At 66.5% G+C, this 21395-nt stretch overlaps 1 protein-coding gene across 5 annotated transcripts; it reads left to right on the forward strand.

Moving 5' to 3' along the window:
* Positions 1-2848: 2848 nt before the first annotated feature.
* On the forward strand, positions 2849-17483 carry FGFR3 (fibroblast growth factor receptor 3). 5 transcript variants are annotated; one of them, XM_064365261.1, is made up of 17 exons: positions 2849-2957; positions 8140-8409; positions 8658-8723; positions 10189-10358; positions 10429-10552; positions 10631-10821; positions 11650-11800; positions 13055-13245; positions 13543-13688; positions 14062-14183; positions 14262-14372; positions 14454-14644; positions 14756-14878; positions 14955-15025; positions 15238-15375; positions 15516-15621; positions 15794-17483. In XM_064365261.1, the coding sequence occupies exons 1-17, from the start codon at positions 2849-2851 to the stop codon at positions 15938-15940; spliced, it is 2427 nt and encodes an 808-aa protein (XP_064221331.1). In that variant the 3' UTR covers positions 15941-17483. The 5 variants fall into 5 exon arrangements, with proteins under 5 accessions (XP_064221331.1, XP_064221343.1, XP_012322302.1 ...); XM_012466879.3 differs by lacking the exons at positions 2849-2957; positions 11650-11800 and adding an exon at positions 12426-12570 and having other exon boundaries at positions 8305-8409; positions 13540-13688; XM_012466880.3 differs by lacking the exons at positions 2849-2957; positions 11650-11800 and adding an exon at positions 12426-12570 and having other exon boundaries at positions 8305-8409.
* Positions 17484-21395: the final 3912 nt, after the last annotated feature.

Consider the following 21395-nt stretch of genomic DNA (forward strand, 5'->3'; position numbering starts at 1 on the left):
GGTGCTACTGGAGGGAGAGGGGGCTGGGTGGGGGCCAGGACTGCAGGGCCAAAGGGAGGGAGCACACCTTGAAAGTGCCCCGTCTCCAGTCCTTCCTCCTGCCACTGCTGCCCACCGGCCAAACCCACCCAGAAGCTGGAGAGCAAGGGCCCCTGAGAGGTGTGGTCTGCAGAGTCAGGCTTTCAGGGACAAGTGGGAAAAGGACTGGGGTCGGGACACATGGGAACAGACCCCTACTGGGCATTTCGGCCAAGGAGAGGATCGTGGCGAGGAAGAAAGAAGAAAACTCTGTGCCCACAGATGCCCAGATGCTCCCCTCCAGGAAATCAGCGGCCAAGGGTGTAGAGAGTCGGTCCTTCTTGGAGGTACCGGGAAAAGAGCCTACAGCTCCGCTGAGGCCTCCGTCCACAGGAGGAACCCTGTTCAGCAGCTGGCCCCTGAGGGGGACCTGCCCCATCCACCGGCTCCTTCCCACAATCCCATCCAGCCCCTCAGGGGAAGGGGCAAGAAGGTCTGGGCCCACACTCATCCTGGTACTTTCAGAACCTGATGACTTAGCTGGTTAAGAGAGCTGAGGCCAGGTGCGGTGGCTCACACCTGCAGTCCCAGAACTTGGGAAGGCCAAGGTGGGCAGATTACTTGAGATCAGGAATTCAAGACCAGCCTGGCCAACGTGGCGAAACCCCATCTCTACTAACCATACAAAAATTAGCTAAGTGTGGTGGGGCGCACCTGTAATCCCAGCTACTTGGAAGGCTAAGGCAGGAGAACCGCTTCAGCCAGGGAGATGGAGGTTGCGTGAGCCAAGACTGCCCCAGTCTGGGTGACAGAGCAAGACTCTGTCTCCAAAGGACAGAAAGAGCTAGCAGGGCAAATGTGCTGCTGTGCCTGGGTAATGGTGTCCTGGGGGGGTGCCTGGCTGGCAGCGGCCTGGCGCTGGGCACCTGAGGGTCTGGACGGTGCATTGGAGTTTGGGGAGCCTGGGCCCCAAGACAATCTGGGGACATGGGCTTGGCCAGAGCAGGAATCAAGGGTGGCTGAGGACAGGTGTTGTGCCACAAATGGGCACAGAGGGGTGGGCATGAGGGCTCCCTGGAAGCGGGCCCTTCTAAGGCCCCGAGGTAAGCCCAGGGACACCTTGGCCTCTGGGAGCTGCAGGGTGGGGCTGTGCACGGGCTGGGTTGGGTCAGCAAGCAGCCACTCAGTGGGGAGCTTTCAGCGCCCTTCTTCCTCACAAGCACGGTGAGTCCTGGATGCCACAATCCAGGCGGGGCAGCAGACCCAGCCGGCCCTCCCTGCCCCTCACTGGCTCCCACGGGCCCCGAACCTCCTTGGGCTTACCTGGAGGTGGGAGCAGTGGCCTTTTCCTTGTGAGGGTGGACACAACAGTCATGTGGGATGAGGGGGCCCAGACAACCCCAGCGTGCCCCGCAGGGCAGCACCTTCCCCTCCTGTCCCAACCCTCCTCAGCGGGACTCCGCGCCCTCCTGTGGAGCCCAGAACCTCTGGCCAGCTCAGGCTCTACCACCAGCTCTCCGTCATCCTCCGTCAGAGCCGGGCTGTGCTCCCGGAGCCACGGGTCCCCAGCCCTGCTCTGCATTCTAGGCCCGGCGGGAGGGCAGCCCGAGGCCTGTGTCCTCCTGGGGGCTGGGAAAAGGGGCCCCTCGGGCGGGGAACTCAGGCGGCTCAGCCGCTGGAGGCTCAGGTTAGTCAACGCAGCTTCTGCACCTCGTCAGGTAGGCAGGAGGCTGGGCCTGGAATGCCGCCCTGCCTCCTCCACCTGAGGAATTCCAGCTCAGGCCGCAGGGTTCAGCTCCGCGGCCTCTCGGCGAAGCCTCCTGACATCCCGGCCCCCACCGAGACCACCCCTCTGAGCGCCTAAGCACAGCCCCAGGGGACCCGAGCCGCGCGCGGTGCAAACAGGGGCTGCGCTCGCGCTCGTTGCGCCCTGTGCCCGCCGCCCCCTGAGCCGCCCCGCGGTGCCACGGGGGCCTCGCCCGCCTGCCCCGGCTCCCACGCCCTCGAGACCGCTGGGCGCCCCCGCCGGCCACGCCCCTCGGATGCCCCGCCCGCCACACCCCGCCCCCGAGGGGGGCGTGTCTGGCTCCCGCCGGGCGGGGCGGGGGCGGAGCCCGGGGCGGGGCGCGGACCGTCCCCCACTGGCTGCGGCGCGCGGGGCAACCCAGGCTCAGTGCGCGGTGGCGGCGGCGGTGGCGGCCTCGCGGGCAGCTGGCGCCGCGCGGTCCTGCTCTGTGGGTCTCACGGACGCCCCGGCGGGCCGACGGCCGGAGGGACCGGGCGGGAGCTGAGCCCGCTGACCCCGAGCCGGAGCGGGAGCCGAGCGCAGTGAGGTCGGTGCTGGGGCCGGGCAGGCGCGCGAAGGGGTCCGGCGGGGCACGAGGAGGGTCCAGGACGCGGCGGTCGCGGAGCCACAGCAGTCCCTGCCGCGGGTCGGGCCGGGGCGCCGGCTTCCCGCTCTGGAAAGTTTGCCGCCGCCGCCGCCGCCCTGGGAGAGCTCTGCCGCAGCCAGGGAGGGAAGGGGGAGGAGGGAGGGACCGCGGCGGGGAGGAGGCGGCCGGCGCCAGGCGGCCCGGGAGCCCCGGGCGGCGGCGGCGGCGGCGGCGGGCGGGGCTGCCGGGGGTCGGAGGGTCCGGGCGCCGGAGCCGGTCACCGCCGCTTGGTCCCTGCGCAGCCCTGCCCGCCCCGCTGACGCGCTGCCTTCCTCCTCCCGCAGCCTCTCGAGCGGCTCCCGCCTCCCGCCTCCCGCCTCTCGCCGGTGGCCGCGCGGCCGTGGGGGGCAGCATGCCCGCGAGCACTGCCTGAGGACGCCGCGGCCCCCGCCCCCGCCATGGGCGCCCCTGCCCGCGCCCTCGCGCTCTGCGTGGCCGTGGCCATCGTGGCTGGCGCCTCCTCGGAGTCCTTGGGCCCGGAGCAGCGCGTCGTGGGGCGAGCGGCAGGTAAAAAGGGACCCTCTGGGCCAGGGAGGGGCCGGCCCGGGCGGGCAGTGGCGTTGGGGACGGGAATCGGGCCCGGGTCGGACGGGGCGCCGGGTGGGAGTGAAGCCCCGGGGTCAGCGCCCGGATTCCGTGGCCCCCTTCCAGGAGGGCACTCGTGGGGCGCCTGGAGCCACCGTCACTCCTCAAGTGCGAGGCTGCCGCGGGGAGCCAGGACGGGAGTCGGCGTCCGTCTGCAGCCCCGGTCCCCTGCGGCTCCCCAGCCCTGACCCTTCGGGAGGGCGCGGGGGGGGCCCGGTTTCCACGATTCTCGCTGTTGTTCTTCGGGGTCTGCGCAGACGGAAAGTTCCCATTGTCGGCGTCCCCCTCCCCCGGGCCCCAGTTTGCGGCCAGCTTCGGCCAAAGCGAGAGGCCGGACTTCGGGTGGTGGGTGTGCGCGCGTCGGGGAAGCCCGGCCCCTGTCCCCGGTGGCCCGCCCGACGGGGCTACAGCTTCCAGCGCCCCCGCTGCCGACCCTACATCGTGCCCCGGGGCCGAGGGCGCTTCCCCGTAGGTGCGCGCGAGCTCCGGACCGGCGAAGGGCTCGTGTCCCAGCGTCGCGGGGCCCTAGACCCAGGCTGGCGGTCCGGTTCCCGCGGGACGTCGAGGGTCCGAAGGGAGGTCCCCGGGGCGAGGGGCTGGGAAGGGGTGCCCGGGCCGCCCTGCACACGAGCCACGGTTCCTCGACGGCCGGTCCGAGCGCTCCAGCGCCGCCGCCCCGTCCACCCGCTGACGGCTCCCGTCGGGCGAGGGGGGCGCACAGCCCAGCCCGGCGGCCGCGCGGAGGGAGGCCTTGGCCCGGTGAGTCGCGCCCCACCCGGGCCCCGGCCCGGGCTCGAACAGCCGCTCCTTTGTGCCTCGGCGCGGCCACAGACCGCGCATTGATGGCGGCGCGGCGGCTCGCGGGGAGGTGTGAGCCGCTGCGGGCGCGGCGGGCCGGGGAGGGCGCCGGGCGGGCCGAGGCAGATGGCGGCCGCCCCGCCCGCGCCCCCGCGCCCCTTTCTCCGGCGGCGGCTGCGGCCTCCCGGAACAATGTCATTTTTTTATGAATGAAAGTGGCCCGGCGCCTGAATGTGCGTGTCATTCAGCGGCGTGACAGGGGCCGTCGGGAGGTCAGCGCGCGCTTTTAGCGCCTGCTCTGGCGGCCCCGCTTCCAGGGGTGCCGGAGGGGCAGCCGCGGGGGGAGCCTGGCTCTCGCGTTAGCTTTCGCGTTCGCATTTAGATAAAGATATTACTCCCCATGGCCGGGGAATGTCAGCCAGCCCCGGGGAGGGGCGGCGGCCGGGCTGCAAGCGGAGCCCCTCCCGGACTCCTGAGGGCGCGTGGGACCTCCCCCACCGGCTCCCAGAACGGGAAGCGCCTCCGCCGCTGGGCTGGCCTGGGCACCCACGAGGCGCCCTCCCCTCTCCCCGCCCCTCGCCGGGCGGCGCCCCCTGCCCGCACTGGAGCAGGTGAAACAGGTAGTGAGTGGATCGGTCAATAAACTTAATCCGGTTCCTTAACAAGATGGGCCGGGCAGTAAAAATACAAAGACCTCGTGAAATGTACGGAGGTCCAGGCTGGTGCTTGCCCAGGAACATAAATTATGGTGCCTGAGCTGGCAGGAGTCAAGGGCAGTGGGGAATGTTTTGGCCGCTGGACTGCCTGGGCCACCACATGCCCTGCCAGGGCAGCCTCCATCTCCCCGGGGGACCGTGTTCCTGGTTGGGACCTGGGGGGACCCTTCCCAGAGTGCAGGGAGATAGACAGAGACGGCTCTTACAGCCGTGCCCCACCCAGGAGAGGTCTGGGGGTGCAGGGCCTTTCCCTAAGGTGCTGGTGGCCACCTCCCCTACCCCTCCTCCCCAGGGCTGGACTTTGAGCCGCGTGGGCCTCTGGGTGGTTTATTAACCCGGGCCGAGCCTGGCCTCTGGGTCCTTGTTTGAGCGTAGCAACCCCTCGTTACCCAGCCCCCACCCCCAGCCCTCAGGTCTCACTTGGGGCTGGAACTGGGGCTGGGCACCCCTTGTTACAGTTGAGCTTGGGTGGGAGCCCAGGGGCTTGGGGTCTCCTGGAGGATGAGGGTCCACAGTCGCCATGTCTAGAGAGGCAGCAGCCCTGACCTGAGTGATTCAGGAGTCAGTGAGTGGGGAGTGGAGCCAGCTTTGGTGGAGTGGGGGGGGCGTTGGCCTGGACCTCCAGGCTGCCAGCGTAGGCTCGGGTACCCTCTTCAAACTTCGGTTTCCCCACCTGTCCAAGAGAACCGATAGTGGCAGGCTGCTTGAAGGATTAGGCCTGAGAACCCTGGCGAGCCCTCATTAGCCTGCCCAGCTTCGGATCCCTGTTTTCCTGTCTTTATTGTGAGACTGAAGGGGAATGTCTCCAGGTGGAGAGGAAGGGAGGCTGGACTCCTGCTTTTGGCTTCCAGGTCCTTCCAGGCACCCCCTCCTCTTAGGCTGTTTTATAGCCCTTACCTGGCAATGCTTCCTGTACCCCAGAGAGCTGCAGAGCGCTTCGTGTGCATCCAAAACCAGAACATGGGTTCCCTGATCCCAGGCCCTCAGCTTCCCCCAAAACCCAAATAACCCCTCGGGGTAGCCCGCTCTAGACTCGAGTCTGAATTTGATCCTTGCTCTCTGGGGTCAATCCAAGGGGCTTATGATGGAGCAGCGCTCCCCCACCCTCTCACCCGGGCTCCCCACATGCTCTGGGCCTCCACTGCAGTGCCTCAGAACCTGGAGAAAGGTTCCCCAGGCCAGAGTGTGATTGTCGCCAGTGCCCTGGCCTGATGGACATCAGTTCCGGGTCAAGGGACGCTGGGCAGGGAGTGCCTGTCACCCCTCACTCCTCCAGCCACTTAGCAGGGTGTGGCGGCCCCTGTGGCCTGTGAGGTGGGATTTTATATTGTGCCACAGTGGGGAAACTGAGGCACAGGACCAGTGAGTGCAGAGTCGGGAGACTCTGTGACTGGGAAATGCCCCCCAGGTCCAGCACGGCCCTTTTGGGACACAGCAGAGGGCTGTTCCTAGCACGTGGGCCCAGGTTGAGGTGGGCACTGTGTGGGGTGTGATGTGTAGGTGGGTGGGTGCTGCGGGTTGCTGCCCCCTCCCCCGCCTTGGGTATGCAGGAGTTGTGTTTCTGGCGTGTGTGGGTGCCAGTGCTTGTGTGGTGCCAGTGGGGTCCCCCTTTTGTTGGTCAAGAAAGAAATAACCCTTCTTGGGGCTGCTGGGGGGATGTAGCTGCCCCATGCCTGGCAGCTGGGTGGGGCATGGGGGCTCCACCCAACTGCTGACTCTCCAGGGGGAGTGAGGCCCTGAGCTCTTTATGCCCACCGCCCCCGTGCCTGTCTCACAGCCTTTCACCTGGTGTTCCCCTGCTGGGGCGCCCTGGCCTCTGCTGGCACCAAGCAGGCAGGCGGGGGGCATTCAGGGCTCCACCCTCCCCCGCCACATGGGCAGATGGCCACCGGCGTGGCTGGCCTGGGGCTGCTGTGTCCCCCGTCCCCCGCTGGACCAGGCTGAAGCGAATACTTGTGCGGATGGCTTGACCTGTTGTCGCCACCCAGACCAAACCGGAACCAGCCGGCTGTTGCCTTTGGGCCAGGGCCTGCAGCTGAGGCTGCCATGACCAGCCTGTTCTCGGCCTTCTGGGGGGCCTCAGGCAGCTCCCAGCTCTGGGTGGTCCCCACAACACACTGGCCAGGGCCAGAGTGCCGGAGGTCAGGCCAGGCGCCCCTCTGACTGTGGGGTCCTCACAGGGGCAGTCCAGGAGCTGTGGGTCCTTGTGGGGCGAGGGCTCCCTCCGACGCTTCTGGGGATGAGTGTGGCCCTTCCGGTTGGCAGGGTCACGCTGGGTACTGGGGGTGTGCGGCCAGCTTCAGTGGGTCGGGCAGAATCGGGCCTGGCCAGGCAGCCAGGGACTGGTGTGGCCAGCGCGGGCAGCTGGGCCCCCAAATCTAGGCCACGCATCGGCAGAATGACAAGTGATGGCGCAAGCGGCCCAGCTGGGTCTGAAGGAGGAGGCTGCCTGGGGACCACCCACCCCCGCCCCGGCCCCAAGCCCAGGCCACCCGCCTGCATGCATTGTCTGGCCCTGTCAGGAGGCCTGTGGGTGATGGTCCCCCAGCCCCGCCTGTGGTGTGTCCTTGGGTCACAGGCTTTGGTGGCCCTCGGGAACTGGGGAGCTACTGGGCAGGGGGGCGGGGGCCAGGGCCATCTGCACATCTGCCCCTGTGGGTGGGGCCCCCCCCAGGTTCTCAGCCCCCGGGGAGGGGCCGGGGCTGCGGACCTGCCGTGTGGCACCAGCTCCAGTACTTCCGGCTGTGGCTCTCACAGCTTCATGCCCCGGCCTGATGCTCTTCTACGAGGGGGTTGCACTCCCAGCCCCCAGCCCGTGGACCCACCGGGCTGGCCCCGGTGTCGTGTCGTACTTTGCTCTTCTCTGTGTGTTTTCTGTGGCGACCACTGTGCGGAGCTTACCCAGGAGCTGCAGGATGCAGAACCCTACCCGTGCCAGGGAGCCCCTGCCCCCGCCCCGCCACCTCGCACTGCGCCAGCCTGGCTCTGCCTGGGGAACCTGCGCACTGCCCCCGGCTTCGTCCACACGGCCGTCTGACCCTGCACCTCCTCTCTCTGAACTGCGCCTCAGGCACGTGTGGGGGCTGCTGAGAGGGACCCCTCCTGGGGTGCATCTGCACTGCCAGGGAGCTGGCTGGCCACCCTGGCACCCCCTCTGAGCTCCATCTCAGCCGGGGGCCAGCAAAGGGCAGCCTGTCCCCTTCGTCCCCAGCACCTGTGGCCGTGGTGCCACCTGTGAGCCAAGCATGGATTTTACGTTTCAAAGCAGTTGAACAAATCAAAAGAACGAAGAGTCGCACTCTGTGGCGCCTGGAGATTCGAATTCTCCGTGTCCACACGTGAAGCTCTGTAGCTGGCTGGAGCTTGTGTGGGCACGGCGGTGCCACACCGAGGCAGACCCAAGTCCTTGGCACAGAGACCGGCCAGCAAAGCTGAAGATGGAGACCTCTGGCCCTTTTGGGGCTCAGCTCCAGCCCCTGGCCTGGTGGGACCCCAGATCTGGGTCAGGGCCGCTGAGGCCTCCACCGCTGTGTCTGTAAAGGTGCCGGGTTTGGGGCTGCCTGCCTCATGGTCGCGGGTCTCGCCTGCAGAGGTCCCAGGCCTGGAGCCCGGCCAGCAGGAGCAGTTGGTCTTCGGCAGCGGGGACGCGGTGGAGCTGAGCTGTCCCCCGCCCGGGGGTGGTCCTGTGGGGCCCACGGTCTGGGTCAAGGATGGCGCAGGGCTGGTGCCGTCGGACCGCGTCCTGGTGGGGCCCCAGCGGCTGCTGGTGCTGAACGCCTCACAGGAGGACTCCGGGGCCTACAGCTGCCGGCAGCGCGTCACGCAGCGCGTGCTGTGCCGCTTCAGTGTGCGGGTGGCAGGTGAGCCTGGGGCCAGCCAGCCGCAGAAGGGAGTGGGCGCTGGGTTCCCTGAGTCCCCACGAGGGCCAACAGCTGCTGGGTGTCTCGGCCATGTGGCTGCAGCACCCCTGCCCCAAGGGTCATTGGTGGAGAGGAAGGTGCCCCCAGGAAGTGCTGCCCGAATGGGTGACCCTGTCCCACCTGGGAGGGGCACCTGGGGGCCTCCTGGGGCAGGTCGGGCACTGGAAGCAGCCCTCTCTGCCTTGTAGACGTTCCATCTTCAGGAGATGATGAAGACGGGGAGGATGAGGCTGAGGACGCAGGTGCCGACACAGGTGGGAGCAGGGTCCGGGGTTCAGGCCGGCCAGGGTGGGGCCTGCTGCCACCGCCAAGCCCTGCCCTCCACAAGCAGCTGAGGGACCGAGGTCCCTGGGGTCACCCTGAAGGTCAGGTCCCCTCAGGATGCAGGAGGGGTTGGGCCACTGAGATGGCTCTGGACGCCCGGCCCTGGCTCCCTGGTGGCAGGGCTGGGGTGTGAAGGGACACCCGTGTTGCTGATAGGGAGACTGAGGCACAGGGCCCTGGGGGTTCCAGGAGCTGGAGGAGGCCAGGACTGGCCTGTGGGGCTCTGGTGCTGGCTATGGGTGAGGTGGGTGCTGCGGGTGTGAGCACAGCAGGGCAGGGCACTCAGGTGGCTGCCGTGGGGTGGATGGGCCCAGGGTGAGGGCACGAGGGGCACCTGGCCACAACCAGCGGTGGGAGGGTGGGCTGCGGCTGTGGGAGCGCAGTCAGGGACGCTGCCCGGTGTTCCGGCCTGGCATGGTGGAGGGGAACTTTGCCCACGTGGAGGGCGGGGAGGGGGGCTTCTGGTTTGGGAGGAAGCTTGAGGTGAGTGTGTGCAGGGGAGGGTCATTGTGGCACAGACATGGGGGCAGTTACGACAGGGCTGGTGGTGTGTGGGCTGGGTCCCTGGGCCAGTGGGGTGAGCAGGTGAGGAGGGGAAGCTGAGTCCATGAGAGATTGAGCTGGGGTAACTCCCCCTGGGGGTCTCAAGGAGGCCTGGGAGGGAGCTCAGCACCACAGGGCTGCCTCCTCCCAGCCTTTGTCCACACTGCGACTTGCAGTGCCCCTGCTGGGCATGTCCCTGCTGGGCGTGTCCCTGCAGGGGGGTGGCAGTGAGGTCACCAAGGGGAGGGCTGCTTCCCTCCTGGAGGATGTCAGCCCAGCCTTGCCTGGAGTCCCGGCAGGAAGGCAGCCCCAGCCCCAGCTTCAAGGAAGGGGAAAAACCAGTTGGGCTGTGAGGGAGGGGTGGCGGGACCCCTGTATGCCGAGGTGGGAAGAGGCAGGGTCTCCAGAGTGTCACCATCTCTGGGTGCCCGCCAGACCCAGAGTGCTGCAGAGGGTGGCCTGGGGTCTCTGAGTCCCGTGGGCCATGCTGCCCAGCTGCCTCCAGGGCTCCTGATTTTTCAGGGGACTGGGACCCCTTTCCTGGTGAACTGCTCCCAGGTCCTGGCTTATCCATGAGACAAGCCAGGTGGGCCCGGCCCCTGGTGAGCCTCTCTGGGCAGGTGGGCTCCCTGGACCACGCCCCGTGCCCCTTGGCTTCACAGGCCCAGCTCTGAGAAAGCCCCGGGGTGGGGACATAGTATGGACGCTCCTGGGAGCCTCATCCCACCCTCTCCCTACAAAGGAGGGGAAACTGAGGCTGGGGTGGGCAGGGGCAGCTTTGGGAAGGGTGTTGGTCAGAGGGAGCTCAGCTCCCACTTGGGTTACGGCCTTCATGGGCACCTCGGCCAGCAGGGGCCCCTTACTGGACTCGGCCCGAGCGGATGGACAAGAAGCTGCTGGCCGTGCCGGCTGCCAACACTGTCCGCTTCCGCTGCCCGGCTGCCGGCAACCCCACTCCCTCCATCTCCTGGCTGAAGAACGGCAAGGAGTTCCGCGGCGAGCACCGCATTGGAGGCATCAAGGTGGGTGCCGGGGTGGCTCTGGGCCTGGCGGGCACGTCGGTTCCCTCCGCTCACCCGTGGCCCGCTGCAGCTGCGGCACCAGCAGTGGAGCCTGGTCATGGAGAGCGTGGTGCCCTCGGACCGCGGTAACTACACCTGCGTGGTGGAGAACAAGTTCGGCAGCATCCGGCAGACGTACACGCTGGACGTGCTGGGTGAGGGCCTGGGGCCGCACGGGGGCAGGGCTGGCAGCCCCGGAGGGGGCGGCCCCTGAGCGCCATCTGCCCCCACAGAGCGCTCCCCGCACCGGCCCATCCTGCAGGCGGGGCTGCCGGCCAACCAGACGGCGGTGCTGGGCAGCGACGTGGAGTTCCACTGCAAGGTGTACAGCGACGCACAGCCCCACATCCAGTGGCTCAAGCACGTGGAGGTGAACGGGAGCAAGGTGGGCCCAGACGGCACACCCTACGTCACCGTGCTCAAGGTGGGCCGCTGCTGGGGCTCCCAGGCTGGGGGCTGCGTGAGGATTTGGGCCTCGGGGTGGGAGCTTCAGGGGAAGAAGCTGTGGGGGTGTTTGTGGGGCCAAGTCTCAGCTACCCCACACCTTGGGGCCACAGGCAGCTGCGGTGGGACGCGTTTCCATGTCTGTGGAGGGCCCACCACGGCCGCTGGAGCCCCTGACATGGACCCGCCTGCAGGGGCCTCTCAGGGGTGGGCGAAGCTCAGGCAGCGATGGTGGCCCAGGACAGGGCAGCGGCCAAGCCCTCCAGGCCCCCTCTGGACCTCAGAGGCGGTGGCCGAGCCCCGAGCTGGCTGATTGGCTGTTGTCAGCTGTGTGCGCTGGGACCAGGCTCACTGCCCGCCTCCCAAAGCCCGTAGCTTTGTTCCCACGGCTGCCGGGCGGGGGCCACTGAGTTGGGACATTGTGACACTCAAAGCCCAGAGAGAAACCTCTGTTCAGAGAGGAGACGGTCTGATGAGGGTGGGGAGCGGGCGTGGGGCGAGGGTGGAGTCCAGACCCCGCTCGGAGAGACCGCCTTGGGCCCTGTCCAGGGTACAGGTTCTGCAAGACCGTGGGGGAGGGCAGGCCAGTGGCCACGGCCCAGGGTTGGGGCTGGGTTGTTGGAATGGAGGCAGAGACGTACATCCTGTGAAACCACAGCCACCGTGAAGTGCCTCCATGCCTCCTCAGGCAGCTGTCGGGGCCTGCGCAGCCCAGCCTCCATCTGCCTCGGGGGTCTCCCACCTCCTGCCTCGTGCCCGGCGGGGCTGCCTCCGGGGCGTGCCTGAGCGGGGTCTCTTGTCCCCGCAGTCCTGGATCAGTGAGAGTGTGGAGGCCGACGCGCGCCTCCGCCTGGCCAATGTGTCGGAGCGGGACGGGGGCGAGTACCTCTGTCGAGCCACCAATTTCATAGGCGTGGCCGAGAAGGCCTTTTGGCTGAGTGTTCGCGGGCCCCGAGCAGGTAACACTCTGTCCCATGCCGGCCGGTACAAGAGCTCCAGCTCCATGGCCCTGGCCGCGCGCCCCGCACGCCCCGCACGCCTGTCCCTGCTCGCTCCTGCCCCCGGCTCGCGCTCGCTCATGGCCACCTCAGCGAGGCTGGCAGCTCTGGCCTCCACGGTCACCTTCCGCTTCGGTGACCCGCTTCGAGACCCTTGGCCTGCGCCGACCTTTCCCGCACGTCTGCGCTCCCCCTCCCCGGGCGCCTGGTGCTCACCCGGCCCGGCCCAGTGCCGTCTGTGAGCGTCCCCTGCCGCCTCTCTCCCACCGGCCGCTGCCCGCTCGCTCCGCAGCCCGTGTGTCCGTGTGTCCGTCCTCTGCCCACCCCCGCCCGGCTCTGCGCTCACCCGCATGCTGCCCGCCCGCCTGCCGCTCACCTGGGACAGAGGACTCGCCGGTGGAGGGGCCTGGCTTCGGGCTCGGTGCCGGTGCACCGGGCGGAGGGCCGACGGTGGCGGCCTACCTGGCGGTCGAGGAGTCGGTGGTGGCGGCGTTTTCCTTGCAGCGGCCGGATCCTGCCGTGTGGACTCTGCGGTGCCCGCGGGCCGGTGCTGGCGCTCGCCTATGGCTCTGCTCTCTCTTTGTAGACGGCGGGGGCTAATACCACCGACAAGGAGCTAGAGGTTCTGTCTTTGCACAACGTCACCTTTGAAGACGCCGGGGAGTACACCTGCCTGGCGGGCAATTCTATTGGCTTTTCCCATCACTCTGCGTGGCTGGTGGTGCTGCCAGGTACCGGCTTCTGCGGCTGCTGCTCCGCACTGTCAGGGACGCTGGCTTGGGACACGCCAGAGCCTCCAGGACGGAAGGGAACCCTGTGGCTTATGGCCGCCCCACTCCTCAGTCGCTCACGCCTGGCCCTGTGCCCCGTGTGAGGACAGAGTCGGCCCAGCCAGGCCCAGACCTGGTCCCAGAGGGGCGCCATCAGCCCCCTTGAGCCCCTTCCCATCCGGGTCCCCAAAGGCCCCTCCTGCGGCTCTGGCGTCTCCCGGGTGCCTGGTGGCGGTGTGGGGCTGGCTGGCTCTGCTGGGCGCCTCCTCTCCAGGGTCTGGCCCTCCTGACTCATTGGTGTTTCTGACCACAAGACCCCCCAGACGAGGGGGATGCTGAGGTTCTGAGCCCCCTCCCGCTCCCAGTGGGGCCTGTGGCTCTGGGCCAGGGGCACCCGTGGGGCCCGGGGGGGCCAGGCCAGGCCTCAACGCCTGTGTCTTTGCAGCCGAGGAGGAGCTGGCGGAGGCCGACGAGGCTGGCAGTGTGTACGCAGGCATCCTCAGCTATGGGGTGGGCTTCTTCCTGTTCATCCTGGTGGTGGTGGCCGTGACGCTCTGCCGCATGCGCAGCCCCCCCAAGAAAGGCCTGGGCTCCCCCACCGTCCACAAGATCTCCCGCTTCCCGCTCAAGCGACAGGTAACAGAAAGTAGATACCAGGTTCCGAGCTGCCTGCCCGCCCGGCCTCCAGAGCCCCCTCGGCCTCTGCTGGTCCCGGGCTGTGCAGCAGCCCCTGCAGCCAGGCAGGCTCACCTCCCCTTGTCTCTGGTCACCATGTAGAGCCCAGGGAACTCTGGGGCACAAAATGTTCTCATAGTCTTCATTCAACAATGGTGGAAGCCAGAGCGCCCCCCTTCCAGCCCACAGCGCCCCCTGGCTGCACCCCCACACCCCGTCGTCCACGCGGCGCCAACCTGCCCCTGCCGACCCAAGCAGGTGTCCCTGGAGTCCAACGCGTCCATGAGCTCCAACACGCCGCTGGTGCGAATCGCAAGGCTGTCCTCGGGGGAGGGCCCGGCGCTGGCCAACGTCTCGGAGCTTGAGCTCCCCGCCGACCCCAAATGGGAGCTGTCCCGGGCCCGGTCAGTGGTGCTGAGGGCCAGCGTGGGTTGTAGGGGGCTCAGTGGTGGGGGTGAAACACCAGGCAGGGGACTGGCTGGGTTCAGGGGCCAGTGGAGGATGTTGGAGATGTTCCTCTCTCTGGAGATGCTCCTGGGAGGGGTTCATGGCAGGGACTGCCCCTCTCAAGGTGCCCTGTCTGGAGAGGCAGAAGGAGCAGGAGGCCGGTGGGTGACAGTCTTCATCCTCGTGAACAGGCTGCAGGATGAGCATGGAGGGCTTCCTGGAGGTGGGGGCTCTGGGCCTTAAGGACTGGGCCAGGCTGGGGTGGGGACTGTGACAGGCCGTGAGTGGGCGAGATTGTATGCTCATGGGTCTCTCTGCCTCTGCTGCCAGGCTGACCCTGGGCAAGCCCCTCGGGGAGGGCTGCTTCGGCCAGGTGGTCATGGCGGAGGCCATCGGCATCGACAAGGACCGGGCCGCCAAACCCGTCACTGTAGCTGTGAAGATGCTGAAAGGTGAGGAGAGGGCGGCCAGGGGTGCAGGGCAGGGCTGGGGGCGCCACCTCCTGACACAGACCCTCCCTCCTTGCCCAGACGACGCCACTGACAAGGACCTGTCGGACCTGGTGTCGGAGATGGAGATGATGAAGATGATCGGGAAGCACAAGAACATCATCAATCTGCTGGGTGCCTGCACGCAGGGCGGTAGGTGCGGCGCGGGGCTGCGCGGCGGGGCGGGCGGCCCTCCTGGGCCTGGCAGCCCCTCTGAGGAGCCCGTGCCCCCAGGGCCCCTCTACGTGCTGGTGGAGTACGCCGCCAAGGGCAACCTGCGGGAGTTCCTGCGGGCGCGGCGGCCCCCCGGCCTGGACTACTCCTTTGACGCCTGCAAGCCGCCCGAGGAGCAGCTCACCTTCAAGGACCTGGTGTCCTGTGCCTACCAGGTGGCCCGGGGCATGGAGTACCTGGCCTCCCAGAAGGTGAGCAGGGCAGCAGGTGTGGGTGGAGCGGGCTGGGCACGCACGGCCCTGCCGTCCTGGGAGCAACGGGAGAGGTATCGAGACTTCAGCTCTGCCCCCACCCCTTCCCAGTGCATCCACAGGGACCTGGCCGCCCGCAACGTGCTGGTGACCGAGGACAACGTGATGAAGATCGCCGACTTCGGGCTGGCCCGAGACGTGCACAACCTCGACTACTACAAGAAGACCACCAACGTGAGCCCGGCCCGCGGGGTGGGGGCGGGCGTGCCGGGGGCGCCTGGTGCCAACACCGCCTTCCCACCCCTCCCAGGGCCGGCTGCCCGTGAAGTGGATGGCGCCTGAGGCCCTGTTCGACCGCGTCTACACCCACCAGAGTGACGTGTATGTGTCCTGCAGACGCCGACCTCGGGTGGAGGCGGGAACTGGGCAGAGCTGGGACCCAGCTGCAGCCCCACGCCTGTGCCCTGGGGCTCTTGGGCCTGGTCTCTACCCCTTGGGGGCAGCAGCGCAGCGCTGGCCTGTTCCCCTGGTGCCCATCCAGGTGTCTGTCCTGGGGAGGTCTCAGGACAGTCTGACTTTGTGTCTCCCTGCAGCTGGTCCTTTGGGGTCCTGCTCTGGGAGATCTTCACACTGGGGGGCTCCCCGTACCCCGGCATCCCTGTGGAGGAACTCTTCAAGCTGCTGAAGGAGGGCCACCGCATGGACAAGCCCACCAACTGCACTCACGACCTGTGAGCCGCACCCCCGGTCCTCCCCGGGTCCTCCGGGGTGTGGGGGGATGGGGGCCCTCTGGCGCTGGGCGGGGAGGGACTGGCAGCCTGAGGCTATTCCTGAATAAGGTGGGGCCCGTGCCTGAGCACCCTGCCCGCAGGTACATGATCATGACGGAGTGCTGGCACGCCGCGCCCTCACAGAGGCCCACCTTCAAGCAGCTGGTGGAGGACCTGGACCGCATCCTCACTGTGACGTCCACCGAGGTGAGTGCTGGCCCTGGGCTGGCGCCTCTCCCCTACCCCCCGCCGCACCCTGGCCATCCTGCCCCCGGAATGCTGAGGTGTGGGGCGGGCCTCTGAGGCGCAGCCTGGGCACAGCGGTGGCTGTGGGGAGAGGGGCTTTGTGGGACAGCGCTCACCCTGCCTTCTGCGGCAGGAGTACCTGGACCTGTCGGCGCCCTTCGAGCAGTACTCCCCCGGCGGCCAGGACACCCCCAGCTCCAGCTCCTCAGGGGACGACTCCGTGTTCGCCCACGACCTGCTGCCCCCGGCCCCACCCAGCAGTGGGGGCCCGCGGACGTGAAGGGCCACCGTGGGTCCCCAACGATGTGAGGGGGTCCCTAGCAGCCCACCCTGCTGCTGGTGCACAGCCGCACCCTGGCACGAGACTCAGTCCAGAGGGACAGACGGCCACACAGAGCTTTGGTCTTCGTGCGTGCGTGCGCGTGCATGTGTGTGTGCGTGCGAGTGAATCTTGTGGCCTCTGGGTGTGCAGAGGTCCCCTGGGTGTCCCCGCCGCTGTGCAATGGCCTCCTGACTGGTGCGGCAGCACCGAGGGGCCCTTGTTCTGGGGTGACCCAGTGTGGAGTGTCAGTGGGCCCACCCTGTGGGACCCCCGTGGGGCAGGGAGCTGGGCCTGACGCGACCCTGGCCTCTGCCCGTGCACCGTGGGACATCACGGGGTGGGCTTCCGGCCCTCCCACACCCAAAGCTAAGCCTGCAGGGAAGCCCCACGTGTTGAGCACCTTGTGCCTGGGGGTGTCAGTGGCGCTGCCCCCACCTCCAGGCTGTCCTCCTTCCCACCCTGCCCCTCAGAGACTGAAATTACGGGTACCGGAAGGTGGGAGCCTTTACCTTGTTTATTCCAGAAACTAGTGTACATTTCTATAAATAGATGCTGTGTATATGGTATATATACATACATATATATAAAATATATGGAAGAGAAGGCTACAGCGACGGAGGCCCGCAGCCCTGGGGGCGCAGGAGGCAGACACGGCCCCGCCCGCGCCATGGGGGAGGCCTCGGGGGTCTCACACAGGCAGGCAGAGGAGCAGGGCCTTTTCTGGCACCGCAGTTTTGTTTTAAAAATTGTACCTGGACCTGTATATTTGTAAATCTATTTATGGGCCCCTGGCACCCTTGTTCCTACACCCCAACACTCGTAGCATTTAGCCAGCCACATGGCGGAGAGTTTTAGTTTTTAACTTATTAACAGCCGAGAAGGTTTATCCCGCCTCTAGAGGGACAGCAAGGCTGGGCTGGAGGACCTCTCCGAGCCTAGAAGGTGGTTCATAGTTGGAGGGGATGCTGTGAGGATATTTTATTTCCTTTGTCCTCCTTTTGCAGGAGAATTAGATTTCTATAGATTTTTTTTTTTAGGAGATTTATTTTTTGGACTTCAAAACAAGCTGGTATTTTCACACAAATTCCTCCAATTGCTGCGTGTCCCAGGCGGGGAGGCGGTTTCCAGGGGGGGGCGGCCCTGCGTGCAGGTTCAGATGTTATTAGATGTTACAAGTTTATGTATATCTATATATATAATTTATTGAGTTTTTACAAGATGTAGACTTAACACTTCTTACGCAATGCTTCTAGAGTTTTATAGCCCAGACTGCTACCTTTCAGAGCTTGGAGGAAAGCCGTGAATTCAGTTGGTCTTTCTGTTCTGTTACTGGGCTGAGTCTGGGCGGCTGTCCCTTGCTTGCCTGCAGGGCCATGGCTCAGGGTGATCTCCTCCTGGGGCCCAGTGCGTGGTGGCCAGAGGTGTCACCCAAAGTGGCAGGTGTGATTTTGTTAACCCATCGACGAACTTTCCAAAAAATAAAGAGACGCGTGGTTCCTCACCTGACAGTGTGCTTTCTATGCGTCCAGTTGTTCTGGGATAGGGGAGGGAGGGGTCACTGGCCGCCGGGCGGTCCCAGCTGCGCTGGGCAGATGCTGGCACAGCACCGCAGGTCACTGGTGGTCTGGGAGCCTCCAGGGCAAGGAGTGTGTATGAGGGGACTGGTGAGAGGGAGCAGGGTGCCAGGGGGTGCACTGCCCTGGCCGTTCCCAGCTCGTGGATTCCTGACGTGGTGGTGGGGGGCAGTCCTGTCTCATCACCCCACCCCTGGCATCCGCCTTCCCAGTCAACTGGGGAGCTTTCTGGGTATCCCCCCGCCCAACCACATTGAACCAAAACTAAGCAAAGCCGTCATGGGCCCCTGAGGTCTATACAGGCGGCCCCTCCAGGTTAGCTCCACCCTCCCAGGCCAGGTGACCAGTCCCCCCACTGCCTTGGGCTCCGCCAGGGTCACCCACAGTGACACATGCATCTTTGCGTGCTGATGGATGTGCCAAGAACCCAGAGATGGAAATGGACCCTTGTCCAAGTTCATAGCCCCAGCAGGGTGGGAGGACAACATGGTGACAGCAAGTCTGGGAAGGCTTCCTGGAGGATGAGTGCCATCTCTCCTGACTCCATACCATCCCCTCTGCTATCCTCTCTCTCTCGTCCTCCCCTCTGCTCCTCTCCTCTGCCCTCTTCTGCCATCCTCCTGCTCTCCTCTCCCCATCCCCTCTGCCATCCTCCCTCTGCTCTCCCCTCCTCTGCTCTTCTCCCCTCTGCCACCCTCCCCCCTCTGCCGTCCTGCTCACTCTGGTGTCCTCCCTCTGGTATCCTCCCCTCTGCCGTCCTCCCCCCTCTGCCATCCCCCTCCCTCTGGGGTCCTCCCTTCTGCCATCCTCCTCCCTCTGGGGTCCTCCCTTCTGCCATCCTCCTCCCTCTGGGGTCCTCCCCTCTGCCATCCTCCTCCCTCTGGTATCCTCCCCTCTGCCGTCCTCCCTCTGGTATCCTCCTTCTGGTATCCTCCCCTCTGCCGTCCTCCTCCCTCTGCCGTCCTCCCTCTGGTGTCCTCCCCCTGCCGTCCTCCCTCTGGTGTCCTCCCCTCTGCCATCCTCCTCCCGCTGGTATCCTCCCCTCTGCCATCCTCCTCCCTCTGCCATCCTCCTCCCTCTGCCGTCCTCCCTCTGGTGTCCTCCCCTCTGCCATCCTCCTCCCTCTGCCGTCCTCCTCCCTCTGCCGTCCTCCCTCTGGTATCCTCCCCTCTACCATCCTCCTCCCTCTGGTGTCCTCCCCTCTGCCATCCTCCTCCCTCTGGTATCCTCCCCTCTGCCATCCTCCTCCCTCTGGTATCCTCCCCTCTGCCATCCTCCTCCCTCTGGTATCCTCCCCTCTGCCATCCTCCTCCCTCTGGTGTCCTCCTCCCTCTGGGGTCCTCCCCTCTGCCATCCTCCTCCTTCTGGCGCCCTCCTCCCTCTGCCATCTTCCCCTCTGCCATCCTCCTCCCTCTGGTGTCCTCCCTCTGCAGTCCTCCTCCCTCTGCCATCCTCCTCCCTCTGGGGTCCTCCCCTCTGCCATCCTCCTCCCTCTGGGGTCCTCCCCTCTGCCATCCTCCTCCTTCTGGTGCCCTCCTCCCTCTGCCATCCTCCTCCCTCTGGTATCCTCCCCTCTGCCATCCTCCCTCTGCCATCCTCCTCCCTCTGCTGTCCTCCCTCTGCAGTCCTCCTCCCTCTTGGGTCCTCCCCTCTGCCATCCTCCTCCTTCTGGCGCCCTCCTCCCTCTGCCATCCTCCCCACTGCCATCCTCCTCCCTCTGGTATCCTCCCCTCTGCCATCCTCCTCCCTCTGCCATCCTCCTCCCTCTGGTGTCCTCCCTCTGCCGTCCTCCTCCCTCTGCCATCCTCCTCCCTCTGGGGTCCTCCCCTCTGCCATCCTCCTCCTTCTGGCGCCCTCCTCCCCTCTGCCATCCTCCGCCCTTTGGTATCCTCCCCTCTGCCATCCTCCTCCCTCTGGGGTCCTCCCCTCTGCCATCCTCCTCCTTCTGGCGCCCTCCTCCCTCTGCCATCCTCCCCTCTGCCATCCTCCTCTCTTTGGTATCCTCCCCTCTGGCCTCCTCCTCCCTCTGGTGTCCTCCCTCTGCCATCCTCCTCCCTCTGACGCCCTCCTCCCTCTGCCGTCCTCCCTCTGGTATCCTCCCCTCTGCTGGCTGAGAGCAGGGTTTCCCAGCCATGGGCTGCAGGAACTTTCACTCTGGCTTCTAAGATACACAAGCTCCAAACTCACTTTTCAGGTCAGGGGGAGTTCCCAGTCTGTTTGCTGGGCAGGCCAGGGTTTAACCCAGCCCCGTTCAGGGAAGCACGTGTGGGGGCAGTGCAGGCCTGGTGGAAGTGGCAGTGACCTCACAGGGTTCTGCATCCCAAATGTCCCCACCTGCCCAGAAACCCCGGGCTGGGTCCCAGAGGCTGGCCTGGCCATGGGACACCTGGTGACAGTGGCGGGATGCGGAGGCACATTTTGGCCTGAAGGGCACAGGCGGAGGCCCACAGGGTTGCGGGGGAACCCGGCCAACAGGCCGGCAGAGCAGGGGACTTGGAGCACAGGCTAGGGGCGCCCCCTAGTGCTGGCTGGGGAGCTGTTCCTGCTACAACCTCAGGCTCCTCTCCAGCGAGGGCCCTGGTGGAGCTCTGGTGGGCGCAGTGGGACCCTGAGTGGGTGCTGGGGACCAAAGACCCGGGCCACTGGGAGCACAGAGGCCCATGAACGTGCTGGGGGCCAGACCCTCCTCCTCAGAGCACTTCCTTAGAGACCCCAGGCGGCAGAGCACTGGCCAGGCTTGTCCTCAAAACTGGCCCACCAGGGGCTTCCCAGCTGCTGCCCCGTCCCATGAGAAGGTGAGCCCTGAGAGACCCAGGCTGTCAGCACAGCTGAGCCTCCACCACAGGTTCCCCTCTAGTGGCTGGGCCTCCTCTAGGCTGGCAGGGTCCCCGCCTGTGCCCTCTGCTGGTTGGTGCTGAGGGGCACCTGTTTTGTGGGGGTCCGGCTTCCCATGGCTGGTGGCTCCTGGGGTCACCGACAGAGCCTGGTTTGTTCACGGCTCTCTGGGCTGCCGTCCCCACAAGTGGGCACCTTCCCCCACCACTGTGGGGCCATCATTTCCTCTGATTAATAAGGGCCTAGGGGTCGAGGGAGTCCTCTGGTGTGAACGAACCAGCAGCCAGTGCTGCAGAGAAGCCTGAAGTGCCCACAGGGCCTGGTCCCAGTGTGGGCAAAGCACCTGTGGGAGGGCTCCTCCCACCAAGAAGGGTCGGGCGCTGGACGCCACACTGCCATCCTGCCACAGGCACCCTCCACCCACTCCCGAGGCCGGGCCGTGCTGAGGTAGGCAGCACCCTGCCCTCCGTGGCTCCATGCCCTCCGTGGCTCCATGCTACCACGTGTCCCTCAGGGTCCTGCCTGTGGGCTGGGCTGCAGCCTGAAGTCCCGCCTTGCTCAGAACTCCCTCGGGCAGCACTCGGCCCCCTCTTTCCCCTCAGCCACCTGAGGAGTCTTTCAGAAGAGCTGGTCCTCCCGGGTGACACTTTAGTTATGGTCCCAACCTCTAACCCCAGGACTCCCAAGAAGTCACTGAGGTCCCCAGAGCAGGGAGAGCCTGACCGGGTGACAGGGCCACGGGCCGGGGGCACTCTGTTCCCGGGAACGTGGGCCTCCAAGCCTGCAGGCCCTCCCTGAGGAGCAGGAAGTTTCAAGCCAAAGGCTGCGCCCATGCACGGGGGGCCCAGCACTCAAACCCCCAAGGACAGCGAGGCTCCTTCTGGAACTGGCCTCGTGGCCACACCCGCCCCTACAGCCCAGCCCTTGCAGCCATGTGGACAGCTCTGCCACTTCCACTCACTCCTGTGTGCCCAACGGTTCAGAAATATTATTACTCCGCACTG

This window comes from Aotus nancymaae, unplaced genomic scaffold, assembly GCF_030222135.1.
Source record: "Aotus nancymaae isolate 86718 unplaced genomic scaffold, 86718_ANA_hifiasm-v0.15.2.pri h1tg000006l, whole genome shotgun sequence".
Lineage (NCBI taxonomy): Eukaryota > Metazoa > Chordata > Mammalia > Primates > Aotidae > Aotus > Aotus nancymaae.

What these genes read in the sequence shown, in the direction of transcription:
- FGFR3 (XM_064365261.1), top strand. Translation starts at nt 2,849, where the DNA reads ATGGGCGCCCCTGCCCGCGCCCTCGCGCTCTGCGTGGCCGTGGCCATC. An exon ending in GTACACGCTGGACGTGCTGG is followed by an intron (nt 10,553 to 10,630) that starts GTGAGGGCCTGG and finishes CTGCCCCCACAG; the next exon opens with AGCGCTCCCCGCACCGGCCC. An exon ending in TCACTGTGACGTCCACCGAG is followed by an intron (nt 15,622 to 15,793) that starts GTGAGTGCTGGC and finishes CTTCTGCGGCAG; the next exon opens with GAGTACCTGGACCTGTCGGC.